General features: G+C 41.7%; 1 protein-coding gene across 1 annotated transcript in view; it reads left to right on the forward strand.

Annotated features, from left to right (window-relative positions):
• The window catches only part of LOC111865186, a 72,885-nt gene extending 63,338 nt beyond the window's left edge, over positions 1-9,547 (forward strand). The window contains exon 17 of the mRNA XM_023853007.2: positions 8,978-9,547. Coding sequence (XP_023708775.1) covers positions 8,978-9,073 — 96 coding nt within the window. The 3' untranslated portion in view covers positions 9,074-9,547. The remainder of the gene's footprint in view (positions 1-8,977) is intronic.
• The last annotated feature ends 6,110 nt before the right edge of the window (positions 9,548-15,657 follow it).

Genomic DNA, 15,657 nt, shown 5'->3' on the forward strand with positions numbered 1-15,657 from the left:
GATGCATTTTCTCTCTCCTTTTTTAAAAAGTGGTTTCATTATAGCGTATTTTAAGCGTTGAGGAAAAGTACCTGATGATAAAGATTTATTACATAGATGATTCAAGGGTCTGTGGGTCTGTGCATCCTCCCAATATTGCCAGAGCAATGAAGAATTGTTAGAGGTGTCGCTTTCTGTGTGGTTTGTGTCATATTAAAGGAATGTAGGCAATTATTTCTTGTCTTGTGGTGGTTTCAGAATATACGTGTGCATGCTGCATAGACCTCCAGTTTTACGGTATGCATTGACAATAACAGCAGCAGTTTTCCCCCTATGTCAAATATTAGGGAAACAGCTTATGTAACTGATGAAGATTATGCTTAATGTCAAAATTTATAGGTTTTCTCTCCTGACCCCTTATCTACACAAGAGTGCAGTAAACAATTTATAATGGGCCTTGATGTACCACAAAATCTGGATGTGTACAGATGTGTATTGTAGGCATGCTGAGGCACTAAAAAGTTCTGTAGTTAGAAACTATTTTAAATAAAAAAGAACCCCAATATTAAACCCTTTATGTAATCACATAGCATGTTTTACATTTTGCATGTACTGTGTCTATGATTCATATGATATATTTCCCTGAATACCCTATCACTTGGTCACAGTGGACATCAGTGATAACGGACGCTTTGCCCCCACTGTTGGTCCTTTGTAATGAAGGTTTACTGTATATACTGTGATGTGCATGTATCATATTCACTCACGTTATGCCCCCCCCCTTGCTATTTTTAACACTGAAAGTAGGGAAGGAATTATCCAGATATGTTCCCATTTTCTTGGTGCTATGTAACAGAAGCTTCACACTTCTAAGACATTTACTCCTGTACTATTGCATGACCCCTATAGAACCCCACATATCTCACCAGTGCTGAGTCCTGATGAGGTCATCACATTTTTCAAGTGACTTGATCGTTCCAGCCACACTATGGCCCGGGGATCAACTCAGCCTCTTACAGTACCAGGAATCTCCCTGGGGGTAAGGGCAACTGACATAAGGCTAGCAACCTAACCACCATCTGTGAGGCAATTGTCCAAAAAATGTGGGATCATGAACATCTCACAAGCCTGTGGGTCTCCATGGCCTGTCACAGAGATGAATGAATGAATGTATGAGGGGTAGGCCTCCTCGGCCCTTGCACCACGACCTACTGTGGTCTATTCTGCTTCCCCTTTTGATTATCCCCTCAGCAATCCTGTGCTTCAAGTAAAGCGCAGGATTTTGTACGTGGGGGCGTCAAAATTGTCACTTGGTTCCATAAAGTATTGACCCAAGTGATGTAATCTTAAATAAGCTGAAGCCTTACATTCACACAGGACATGTGTGGCTGTTTCATTTTCTTCTTCACACCTCTCACAAGTGGGACTATCACTTAGTCCCTAGGGCGCGCCATAGCTCAAGCAGTTAGTCGCTGGCTTCCCGCCGCGGCTGCCCGGGTTCGAAACTTGGGTCTGGTCAAGTGGGATTTGTGATGGACAAAGAGGCACTGGGGCAGGTTTTTTCCAAGTACTTCGGTTTGCCCCGCCAATCTTCATTCCACCAATTGCTCCACAATCACCCTCACCTATCATCTGGGGCTGGTACAATAGGCCAGAAGTGGCCGCAGTACAAGGGCCTTAATCCCACCCCACTATCAATAAAAAATAATCAGTTAGTCCCAGTTTGAAAAAGTGTCCTGTAAGTAGTTCCGCCACCCATCGTCACTGGTTCCTGTTTAACTTCAAAAGTTCCCTTGCTCTTTTAGCTGAGGGTGCTCGTATGAGTCCCTCTGCTTGCCCGAGTCCAATCAAGGATCCCCAGTATTTCTTGTGATTCATATTTGTCCAGTCCCTGATTGCCTGTCTGGCAGCTCCTGTAGAAATGCCACAGGCTGGTTCAGGTCCTATGAACAGATGTTCAGCTCCAATCTTAGCTAGTTGGTCTGCTGTTTCGTTTCCAGCAATACCCTCATGCCCTGGCACCCATACCAGTTGTACCCTGTTATGTTTAGCCAGTTTCATGAGGGTTTGATGGCAATCCCAGGCCAATTTTGAATTGATCTGGTGTTTGTCAAGCGCTTTAAGTGCAGCTTGGCTGTCAGATAGAATGTAGATGTTCCTATTTCTGTAGTTCCTATCTAGATTCTCCATAATACTTGCCTTAATGGCATATACTTCTGCCTGGAATACTGTCCTGTATTGCCCAAGGCTGAAACTAAGTTTCTGCCTCGTGCCATAGCAGAACATATCAGCTCCAGTGCCCTTATTTATCTTGGAACCATCTGTATACCAGATCAGTCCCCCTTTTCTATTGGGCCGAAACCCATCTTCCCATTCACTCCTGTCAGAAAATCTGACTGTGAAGGGTTTTTCACATACATGTCTCAGTATCATTTTGTCAGGCCCCCATTTGTAATATGGGTTCTTTTTTCATGTCCTGGGTTATGTATGCATGACCGAAACCATCGGATCTAGGTTTCCATTGATCACTGCACTGGAGATGGTAGATTCTTGCCCTGGCCTCTGCCTCCAACTGTAGAGGCAGTGGGGGGAGTCCAAGGAGTGTCTCCAGGGCAGCTATTGGAGATGTTTGAATTGCTCCTGTGATACCCAAGCAAGCCAACCTTTGCAATTTGCTAAGTTCTGCCTTGCTTCTCTTGAGTTTAACTCTGGGCCACCATACTGTGGCGCCATATGTAATTATGGGTCTTACATCCGCAGTATATGTCCAATGCTCAACATGCGGCTGCAGTCCCCAAGTTTTACCAAAGATGCTTCTGCATGTCCAAAAAGCCTAATAGGCTTTATTAATGACCTTGTCCAGCTGCATTTTCCATGTCAGTCCCTTGTCTAATTCTAGACCAAGGTACTTGACATCGCTGGAGAGCTGGATCGTCTTATTGAAGAGGGTCAGTCCCTTAAGGCCCTTTATATTTCTCTTCCTAGTAAACGGTGTGATTACCGTCTTATTGGAATTGATAGAAAGACTTGTTCTTTCACACCATCATTGGACCATGTACAGAGCTGTTTGAAGAGACTCTGATACTGTCGAAAGGAATTTTATGTTTATGAGAATTACTATGTCATCAGCTTATCCTACTGTATAATACCCATCACCATTAAGTCCCCACAGGAGATCGTCAGCGACCAGGCTCCACAGCAGAGGCAAGAGCACGCCCCCATGTGGACACCCCCTAGACGCAGACACCCCCAGGATTTCTCCTGATAATGTAGCAGTTATGATTCTGCTTTCCAGCATAGCACTGATCCACCTGCATATTGCAGGCTCTATGCCATGCTTTCCAGCGGCCTGTTTGATTATATCAAATGAGGTTCTATCGAAAGCTCCCTCTCTGTCAAGGAATGCTCCTAAGGCAATATCCTTGTGTTCAATCACACTTTCTATGCATGTTAGCACATTGTGTAGTGCGCTCTTGGTAGATTTACCTGTTTGGTAGGCATGCTGGTTTCGGTGTAGAGGATATGTCCTCAACACCCCGTTCCTGATATGCCTATCCACTATTTTCTCCATCATTTTCAAAAGGAAAGACGACAGGCTGATAGAACAATAAGCCTTAGCCTCGGTGTAATCAAGTTTTCCGGGTTTTGGGATAAACGTCACCTTAACTTGCCTTCAGGCCATGGGGATAAAACCATATGCCATGCAGGCTCTATATATGCGGCATAGGTGTGGAACTAAGATTTCTGCCCCTTGCTGCAAAAGTGCTGGTACAATTCCATCTGTTCCCGCTTACTTAAATGGTCTAAAAGTATTCAGTGCCCATCTGATTTTTGACTGATTAATTATGACTTTCGCCAGGTTCCAGTCTACCCTGTTCGTCTTGCTTTGGCAAGTGCCCAGGTTCTGCTGACCCTGTCCATCATCCAAATTGTCAATCAGTTTTGAATCAGGAAAGTGAACCCTGAATAATTCATTCATTGTCCCCGTTTCTGTATGAGTATACTGCCTGTTAAGCATCTTAATTGTGCTGACCTTGTTGGTTGCCTGTTTTGTCATGATTCTCATGAGTCTGGCACCGCCTGGTACATCATTGATCTCCTGGCAGTGCGTCCTCCATGAGGATCGCTTTGCTTTCCTTAATTCTTTGTTGTAACAGTAAGGGCTTCCTTGTAGGTGTCCCACTGCCCTGTTCTTTTAGCTGTATTAAACAGCCTTGTCATTTTGGCTCTAAGCCCACTCAGCTGTTTATTCCACATAGGCACTCTCCTTGGTTAGTGAGTGGTCCTAGCCGGACAATTCCTATTAAAGGACAAGATAATAGCAGGTTGCAACTGGTCAACGGACCAATCAACATCCTATATTGTGCGTATACTTCGCAAGCTGGTCTCCAGATTTACCTTTAGGTCATCTTTATAAGACTCCCAATTGGTTCTCGTAGGATTCCTATAAGTAGCTTGATCTACTGTAATGTTACTTATTTGAAAGCATATATATCTGTGATCCGATAGGGACGGCTCATCAGATACATGCCACATACTTACCAGGTTTCCTATGTTATTTGTTCCTAGTGCCAGATCAGTAACCTCCTTCCTGTTGCAAACTACAAAGGTAGGTTCATTACCATGGTTTAGCATATTCAGGTTCGAACTCACCAGAAATTCCATAAGGCTCTCTCCCCTTGGGTTAGTGTTGGTGCTCCCCCACAAGATGTGGTGCGCGTTGGCATCACACCCAATGATGAGTTGCTTTTTCCTCCTACAGCAGTAGTCTATGATGTCCATCATTTCCTTAGTTGGTGGTGGTTCATCTGTGTCATATGGAAGGTAGACGGAAGCAATAATCAGCTCCCTGCTGCCTCCTCGATATGTGTATGTTATCCTTACCACTGTTGTATCCCTAGAACAGAGCTCCAGGAAAGGCAAGGCATTAACATGATTCCTGATATAAACACATGTTCTTGCATTATTGTTGGGTACGGCAGAGTAAACTGTTCCCCTGTGTTAGTTAAGCCCCTTATTTGACCCTAGTATAACCAAGGTTCCAGAATAAGTGGTATATCTGCCTTACCCTCAGCGAGTTGTTGGCACAGAGCTGCCATGGCACCTTTCCTGTGGTGTAGGTTAATTTGAAGAAATGTCATGGTGTTAGTGATCTCTTCCAATTGAGGAAGGGTCAGTTTCCATCTTATGTCCCTCCCTGTCCTTGGACTAGGTTCCATGTGAAGGAGTCCCCTGATCCACTTTGCTTCAGTCATCCGGGGGGTTGGGTATCTCATCCTTTTCCCCCCTCCGAGACCGAGTTAGAAGATACTGTATCTGTAACAGGTTCTGCCAGGCGCTGAACTTCAGGATCATCCAGCACCTTAACAGTCCCCTGTGAAAGTCCTGTAAATATTTTGTAACCTGTCCTCTGTATAATGGTATAAGAGTCCCAGTCTATGAATAGGATAAGCCTCTGGCCTTTCGACTCATATTGCTTATCGAGTACCCTCCAGTTCTCCGTATGAAGTCCTGGATTGAGGTCTGCAATCCATTTCAGCAGCTCTTCCTGATTCTGGGCAATTTTGTTCCTAGTCCAGAGAGCCACTTTAACAGGCTTGGGCAAATTCCTGGCATCAGTATCCTTCAGCATGGCCCCTGATTCCAGCCTGTGGTTGTCAATGGCTTTGGTGAGCCATTGACCAGATTGATGGTCGGCACATGCATAAATAAGTAAACCTACTAGTCTGTAGGATTTCAGGTGTGGTAGTTCTCCCTTTGGAGTCCTACATAACACCTCTCCCAGTGCTTCCAGAATGAAATTCTGGTCATCTTCGGTAATCTTGTCCTCAGAATAAGTTTCCTTGAAGATAGCTACGTTTATATTGGTCAGAGCCTCCTTGTAAGTCCCTGGTCCCTTAGAGTGTCTGGCCCTCTTCAGAGTTCTTGCTGTTTCTGTAGGGGTACTGCCCTCCAACCTTGGCCTCTTAAAGGTGCCAGAGGGGATTTCTCCCTGCTTGGACGAGCCTGCATTTCCTGGTTGCTGACTGCCCCCAGTTCCTGCTTTGCTTGCCCCAGCTCTTGCCTTTCTTAACTTCCGCCTAGCACATCCAGACAGGGCTTTCTTCGCTAGATGCGGTCCACCTACTCCAGAGACTAGGTGTCCCAGTCTTTCTCCTGCTACAGGTATGCTAGAGGTACTAGCCCCCTGTAGTGGTATGTCAGTACTACTGACTCCCAATAGAGTTTTTGGTTTTGCCTCAGGTATGTTGTGAACCACTGTTGCGTCACTGCTTTTGGATGAAAATTCAACAGCAGGTTCGCTGGCTGCACCTGGGTCCCTTAGTGATTCACCAGAGTTTCCAGCCCCCTGCTGTCATATGGATCCCCTTGGAAGGGGGTCCCTCTTTAGTTTAACACATTGCGGACCGGTGGTTTAAACATTTAAATCACCCTGGGGACCGGCATTTTTAAACCTACTACCCTAACTTGTGCACTGTTCACTTTAAAAATTAATATAAAATCTCCTAATTAATTTTATGAACTGAAATTTTTTTAGAACACTTACCAGAGCTCCTAGAAGTGCTTGTGCGTGTGATATCTCTGGAAACATTCCCCCTTGTGAAGAGGCATTATGCAGAAGTTGCACATGTGGACAGTTCTACTCTTCTTCTTGTGCTCTGCACACACACGGCACTGCCTAGAAGGGTGTTTCTTCTTGCAATATTCACTCTTCACAATTTTCACGAGAATATGTTTCCGCATATCACCCGAGAGTCGGCCAGGGGGTCTACTTGAGGCCTCTGGCGGGTGCGAACAGATGGCCCTGGCTGCACTACGTCTGTGTCTGATGCAGGTACTGCCGCCACCATGATGTCAGTAGCCCAAGCTTTTGCCAGTTTCAACAGAAATGCTTTGTATTTCAAAGTANGTATCCCTCCAGGACTGAAGAAGAATGTCCTCCTTCCTCCTGAATGCGGTGTCGCCACGTTTCAGGCGTTTACATTCCTCTTTCAGATCTGGAGGGAGGCCTCTGTTCACCCTAATTGTACCACAAATACGTACTTTCCTTGAAAGTAGGTATTGCTGTCCCGACACTCTCACTTTCACTTGACACATTTTTGGCAGCCCTGTGGCCCCCGTCACTGTCACTGTCACTGATAATGGCCTCGCTATCAGAAGACGAAGGAGTTGGCAAATCTGATAGCTCATCGGAGAACATATCTAATATTTCCTGTCCTCCGAGAGTTCACAACTGCTTTCGTCTCTGAGCCATGTTGAACTGGTAGCTGTGTGGTTGATACGTGCAAGCTTGGATTAGAACAAAGCCAATTTTGTTTAGGTTGTGACAGGAAATGACTCTGGTCGAGTTACTAGATAAGGCAGCAATCATTCAAGAGGTCATCTACGCAGTAGTTACGACTCAACGGAGCCACACAGTGATATATAACGTTTTGCAACATAACGTGACTGTAGAGGGCCATATGGCCCGCCCGGTCCGCAACGCTTGGAAACGTAGAGGGCCATATGGCCCCTCCGGTCCGCAGTGTGTTAAGGTCCTTGCAACTGGTTTTGTTTTTGGTTCCTTTCTTCTTGGCCCCACGAGTTTTGGGGATTTAGAAGGTCGCCACCCGCAGTGCACCATACGGGTGGAAGGCATAAATACAACTGGGTGCTGGCTGGTGCCCCAAGGGGATCGTTCAAGACACTGGCTAATTACCATCCCAGTGCCATGCAGCCCTCAGCACAGTACCTCACACCTTGGCTTAGGTGGTCTGGTACTGTTGAATGGAACCCTCACAAGCCTCCAGGACCCAGAGTGCCTGTTCAGTGGGAGAGGGGTATCCCAGATAATTAATGGGAGTGCAACACCAGTTAGTCATGAGGTTGCAACCAGGGCACCTTACGTAAGAGAGTCGCCCCTGGTGGTAGCTTATGAGCTCCCCCATTCCCACCCTTCCACATGGGTTGGTCAAGCCGTTTTATAGTGTTGAGCCCTAAGGCTTGCGGCACCTTATCAGTACTCCAGGTTGACAACTCAAATAGCTGAAGCTACCCCCATAGGGGTGCTCTCCCGGATTCGTCCCGGGTACACCATAGTGAAATGCAAGAGTCATTATGCCGTTGCGTGGGAGGCTCTGGTCAAAGCCATTGCCCTTTATGGGAACTTGGCTGCCAGCCCCAGAAGGTCATACTGATCCAGACCCCAAAGACTGTCATTGCCCGGCGGGACCACGAGGAGGTGCCCCAAAGCTGTGTCCCAATGCATGCCTGGTCCATGATGCATCCCCACCAAGACACAGCCGTGGTTCGGCCATCGTCACCGGGGATGGTGTCATTACCACCTGTAACATGTGACATAAAAACGTCATAGTTACCCCGGGATCAAACCCAGGCCGCCTTTTCACAGGGATAGCTTTACCTTTACGTTTTCCCACAGTCTCTCCTTTTCAATTTCTTGCCAGCTGTGTCCTCTCTTCTTGATGCCTTCACATAGCTGACTAAACCATCTTGTTCTGGGTCATATTGCGGGTCTCTCTTCTTTAAATTTGAGTTCTAGTGCCCTTCTTGATAGTGTTGTTTTTTCAGTTTGTTTCATGAGACATATTGTAATCATTTTGAATTCCACATTCTCCAAGAATTCAATTCCTAATTCTATCCCATCTTTCTTCCCCTCTCTTCAGTAAAGATAAAGTTGCCCCTGTGCTTAACGAATTGAGCACTGTGCAATGAAGGTGTATGGGAGAGTGGATGTATAGATCCACATTTTCTTGACCTTGGCACTAACTGCAGGTGAGTGGTCAGCTTCATGACCCGGCTGCTTTACCCTCGGGCAAAGTGCCCCTGCTACCCACTGGATAGGAAGATTTTTTTCCCTTCAGTACTTTCCAGAAATGTCATATCCATTGCTTCATTTTTTCCCCCAGTATGTAAGGATGCATGTTTCGGCATTATATATTTGTATCAGTTTACAGGAATACTCAGGTGTTATTGTAGGAAGTACATGTTTGTATTATAGTCCCTGTGGTCTGGGCCGGGTCCGTCACCCCTGGAGAGACTTCTGGAGCAGCAGAAGCAACTGAGGGAGGGACCAGCCCCAAAAGGCGGAACTTGAGCTCTTCACTTGAACTTGAAGCTAACGTTACGTTTCTTACTGGAATAATGAAATAAATACGCTGAAGAAGGAGGTCACACCAAACTGAAGAAGGTATGACAATGAAGGCAACAAAACATGGTCAGGTAGGGGACATACTGGGCATCCATAATGTAGATCACCCAGTTAAGTATTCAAACCAGCCGTCTCATGCATTATTATACTTAAAATATCCACGAAATATGTTGTAACAACAGAGAATGGTTTGGTGACATATGGAATTATGTCTGGAACTGCAGCAAAATCACCAATATTTGTACACTAATATGTAAAATGAAATACTTAACATTAAAGTAAAACATTTACCTATAGAGAAATAGAATTGATGATGAGTAGCAGCATAGTTTTATTATCTTTGTTGACTAATGTGACGTAAATTGGAAGGGACTGCTAGTAGATTGATGTTCAGAATATCCAAGATGCAACCCAGATATATCTTGTAACTAGCAGAACTGTTTTACTTTCCATACACTCTTCTCAACTCTAATACAGTTCACTTCCCCTAATTGTACATTTCTTAAGAGGAACGAAGAGTAATGCCGTTCAATGAAAAGTGTCATAGATTTATGTAACTTGCATCCTAAAAGAGAAGAGAAGTTATTCCTAGATGCAGAATTGATGTGTTGTGTTGTAACGCCAAGAGCTGTGTGTAACTGCAGGCTTGATTTCAACAGTCTTAACAATACATGTATGAGGGCACTGCCATTGTAAAGTAGTCAGCTTTTGAGGAAGATGGTAACTGAATGCAATTAATCCACAGCAAAAGGGTCAGTATAAAGACGTTGTTAACTAGTTGGTGTGATAGTTAAAACAGCTAATATATCATAAAATGTATGCAAAAGAAAAAAAAACAACCAAGTGAAATGCTGGACTGTAATCTTGTAATTAAATGCTGTGTCAAATTTTTGTGTAACTTGTCTTTCGGTTTTAATGGTTGTAGATGGGGATGATGGGCGTGACATTTATTTTTGTAATTGAAATGTGTCCTGTGGAGGCCACCAATGGTTTTAGTATCTTTCAAGTAATGATTAATATTTGAAGATGGAATTTTGTTTTACATTCAGCTTCTGTACATCATATCTTTTCACATAGGGTTAAATTTGAACCAGTAAAGCTATGTAAGTTTGTTTCAACTGTATTTTGTGATAAAAATGCAAGCTAGGCACATAATGAGTACATTGCTTAAATAGCAGGAGAATTATGCTATTTGCTTCAGGTTTTTACATTGCTTGCCAGTTGAAATGAAAACAGTGTGTCCCAGTTACTGCAGCCTGAAACAAATGTCTTGTACCTTGTAGTTACGTCATGTACAGGTTTCTCTACCTTTCCTGCCATGCTAAATGGGTACATGGTGAAAAATAAAGAGGCTGTTTTGAAATGTCCTGTACGAATAAGGTTTCAGAATGCAGAGGTCTCACAATGTAGTACTGTACAGCAAAGGGATGGTGTGCTAAATGCATTTCCCTGCTTGTCTCCTGCTCTATATGAACAACTTCTATTTGTATAATACAAACTCCATTTTAAATGCAACACTTCATTGTAGTTCTCGTACCCCTTCTTTCACACTGCATGTTTTGGCCGCAACCGGCCATCATCAGGTGTATTTTACTTCACGTAGTTGTCACACTGAACTCAATATTAACATTGAAACTCCAGATTTCCAATTGTTCATTGCTCTGTCGTCAATCGGCATCCGATATTACATAACTCCCCTTGTCGGTTTTGTCAATTATGTTTAAAACCTTTATTAATATTCACTCGTCAATTGGTTTAAAATTTTAAATTCTCAATTTAGCTTTAATATTTAAAATAAAAAATCACAGAGGTACCTGCTCTATGCTTATATGTGCTGCAGCGGCTACCTCTTGCTTTCAGCACAGCTCGCGTGTTATCTGTAATACACAAATATTCGTGTTACGGTCTTATGTTCTTACCTTATTCCTCTATATTTTATACTGTTATGTGTACTTACTTTGTGCAGGCTCTCTGTGTGCGTGCCACTGCTTTTCTTCAGTACGTGTGCTGTCTGGTGTGTTGTGTGCCGGGTTTTTATGTTGTTGAGTGTAGAAGGGGGCTGGGTAGTGGGGGGAGGGGGTGTACCGTTAGTCGGTATAGATCTCGTGTATTGTTTGAAATATTGGATTGTGTGTATCTACGTGTGTGTCACTCATGTGTAGGCCTTTCTTACTTATTTTGTATATATGGTATTTCTCTAGTGTATTCAAATGTCTACCCTTCTTTCCCAATGTTACAACTTCCATTATGTCTGTTATTGTTCCGTATGCATGTCCCATGTTTAGTATGTGATTTGAGTACCCGGAATTGCTATTATTATTTCTAATATCGTGTATATGCTCTTTATATGGGTTTCCTATTTATTGCAATATATAACAGTACATCATAATGAAGATAGCTTGCAATTTGCAATATATAGGAAACCCACACAAACGGACATCGTAATACCTAACAGTTCATGCCACCCATTTAAGCACAAATTGTCTGGTATTAATTATCTAATAAACAGACTTCACACATACCCAATAACAGAAAAAAGAGAAACAGATAGAAAAGAACACTATTAAAAACATACTACATAACAACGGATACAACACAAACATAATCAACAGACAAACTCAGACAAAACGAAAACAAAAATCAAACACACACAATGATGAATAACACCAAAAAACAAACTGTGCCATATTTACATATAGTACAAAAGAAGTGTGAAAAATCACGAAACTTTTCAAAGACACACGGATAAAAATAGCATTTCACACATGGAACACAATTGAAAATATACTTAAACATAAACCACAATTAGATAATTACAATAAAAGTGGTATATACCAGATGAAATGTGCAGATTGCCCATTACAATACATTGGACAGACGGGCCGAACATTTAACACCAGATATAAAGAGCATATACACGATATTAGAAATAATAATAGCAATGCCTGATACTCAAATCACATACTAAACATGGGACATGCATACGGAACAATAACAGACATAATGGAAGTTGTAACATTGGGAAAGATGGGTAGACATTTGAATACACTAGAGAAATACCATATATACAAAATAAGTAAGAAAGGCCTACACATGAGTGACACACACGTAGATACACACAATCCAATATTTCAAACAATACACGAGATCTATACCGACTAACGGTACACCCCCTCCCCCCACTACCCAGCCCCCTTCTACACTCAACAACATAAAAACCCGGCACACAACACACCAGACAGCACACGTACTGAAGAAAAGCAGTGGCACGCACACAGAGAGCCTGCACAAAGTAAGTACACATAACAGTATAAAATATAGAGGAATAAGGTAAGAACATAAGACCGTAACACGAATATTTGTGTATTACAGATAACACGCGAGCTGTGCTGAAAGCAAGAGGTAGCCGCTGCAGCACATATAAGCATAGAGCAGGTATCTCTGTGATTTTTATTTTAAATATTAAAGCTAAATTGAGAATTTTAAATTTTACACCAATTGACGAGTGAATATTAATAAAGATTTTAAACATAATTGACAAAACTGACAAGGGGAGTTATGGAATATCGGATGCCGATTGACGACAGAGCAATGAACAATTGGAAATCTGGAGTTTAAATGTTAATATTGAGTTCAGTGTGTCAGCTACATGAAGTAAAATACACCTGATGATGGCTGGTTGCGGCCAAAACATGTAGTGTGAAAGAAGGGGGACAAGAACTACAATAAAGTGTTGCATTTACGATGGAGTTTGTATTATACATATAGAAGTGTGGAATGTAACAGGATGCTTAAATATAATATACTATATGAACAAGATTGGCATTCCCTCAATTCAGCACTCATCACATTTCTCCATATTCATGATGGCAAGAATGAAATAATTTCAATTTAATTTTCCTTTTGAGCGAGTTCTCATTATTAAAAGAACTGTGAAGACGTGACTAGGTTTTAATTTTTATGAATAGTTTCAAAGCAGTAAATTTTTATCCATTATTAAATTTATTTTACTTTGTTTAATTATTGAATGAAACTATTTGGAACTGTCTTCATTCAATTTCTGTAGCTGTTTGGAAGTGTACTGAGCCATAGCTTTGCAGTTATGTTTTAAATTATAATCTGAAAGAGAGAGTTGCCTTTGATCTTGATTGACCACAAACTAATAAATATCCCATAATGAAATGGGTGTCTTGTATATGAGGGAATATAAATCATCACAGGCTTTTTGATATTAGAAAATGTATTTAATTGTTCAGTTTGAAAGGGTTCTGAAGGTGGTGTATTGCACTTAGGATTACGGAGTTTCTCGACTTGTCCATGTATAGTACTACAAACAGACCACATTATTTCACAAACTTCATCCATTTCTGTACCCAGGTAAAAAGACAATGGAGTATCTACTAAGTTTGGTTCAATATAAAGAGCTAATATCCATTACTGTATCTTTTCCAGTGATTGATATCAGCTGTTTGTAACAGGCCCAAGAAAACAGTGCCTCCCGCTATTTCATGTAAGGACAGAAACAGATCCAGTAATATAAATTATAGCCCTTCCTAATGGACCCAGCTGAGTTTGCACCTCCCCACATTTCCACCAAATGGCAGGAAGACCCAAGTTCCAAAACACTGTTCTGTTCAAATACTAACAATGCACAAAGTCCAGAAACTTGGTAACACTAAGTATTTGATTATTTTATTTATACTTAGGTTGATTATTTCTATTTCCTTAAAAGGAATATCCAAATTACATAATATTTTCGAGCCAACATTGTACAGTACTGTAACTGGACAAGTTCTTTGTTAGAAAATGTGGAGCATTAAAGAATTTGCAGTCCTTGGACTTCAGAATGTTTATCACTATGACTGTATGCATAATGTGGCCACTGGATCATATGGCATGATGAGCATAGAGGTGGCCCCAGGAAGCTGCTTAACCCTGTATCCTCTTTATGGCAACATATTTGAGTTTACAGCAGTAATGTAGACATGGTCCAGCTGTTCAATTTTTTGGTTATCTCATTCAGTATGCATTTTTTTTTATGTTCCACCCAATTATGGCTAGTTTATAATTCTAATACACTTAAAACGAATATATTTAGGTGATTTATAATGTCAGTATCAATTAACAGAGTTGTAAATCTAGGTAAACTTTACATACAGTTCCTTTTTTTTTGTGTGTGTGTATCTAGAGCCAAATTCTACAAATTCATTTGAATTGGATTATATATAATGATGTTTCAAATTTCCGTATTGCATAACTGGGACGAATATTGTCTCAGTTATTATAATTATGGTATGAGTGCTGTGAGGAATTTTGTTGGACGTTCAGTGGATGATACAAATTGTATAGAAATAACCAGTTCATTATGGTTCACTAGTACCAAAATAAAATATTAAAAGAGAAATTAAGGTTGTGTTTTACTTTCAGTTACCATTCTGGCCTGTAAGAGTCACAGTTTGCCCCTGGTAAGGAATGCCTGATTTCATGGTGGTTTTTTGCACAGCTTATTCTTCAACCCTGAAGATGGAAGTGACAGTAGACTGCATGGTGTTATATCCCAGAAGATTGTACCCTTCACATACATATACTTTACCAAATTGAAGTAGTATGTTTGTAGTCACGAAGCAAAGTAAAAAATAGACTATACTATCCAAATCATACTCTTCAAAGATTAAGCTAAGGAATGGAGAATTACAAGAAATCAAAGCAGATCCACACATAATACAGTACTCTGCACAACCAGACCTGTCCGACCATGCAAGTGGGCAACGTTGATCTACCTCTGAAAAATGAAGTGACATACCTGGGCATACATCTCGATAAAAGACTGGCATTGGCAAAGCACATCAAAAACAAAAGAAAACAGCTCAACCTAAAAGCGAAACAGATGCACTGGTTACTCAGATGAACATCAACACTATCAAAAGAAAGTAAACTCCTCCTATACAAAGCACTACTCAAACCCATGTGGGCCTAAGGGATTCAGCTGTGGGGGACAGCCTCCAATTCCAACATCAAAATCCTCCAGCACTTTCAATCCAAGATTATCCCATCCATTCTGAATGCACCTTGGTACATAACCGCAGGATCCATGAAGATCTGCAGCTGAACACAGTGCTCAGTGAAATAAAAAAGTGGAATACCAAATACATAAGAAAATTACAAAACCACACTAATGCACTAGCAGTGAACCTACTAGACAATAGCGAAAATACACAGACTTAAAAGAGATACCGTCCTAACTCTACCAGACAGACCTGAGTAAAACCCCAAAACAATTAAAATAATACATAATCGAACAAAAATAAAATGGGTATATTAGTTATGCCACTGGGCATAACTCATTCACGAGCCAGTACTTAATGAACATATACATTTATTGCAGATTATGTATAATAGATGTGGGTGTGTGTGGGAAGGGGGAGAAAGAATGCACAGACTCACAAATGAGATTCACATATTCCTGTCAAAGAACGGTCTAATTTTGCAGGTACCTTTTATGTACACAGTTGGATAATGAAGTTGGAATT

The sequence above is a fragment of the Cryptotermes secundus genome, unplaced genomic scaffold (assembly GCF_002891405.2).
Source record: "Cryptotermes secundus unplaced genomic scaffold, Csec_1.0 scaffold745, whole genome shotgun sequence".
Classification (NCBI taxonomy): domain Eukaryota; kingdom Metazoa; phylum Arthropoda; class Insecta; order Blattodea; family Kalotermitidae; genus Cryptotermes; species Cryptotermes secundus.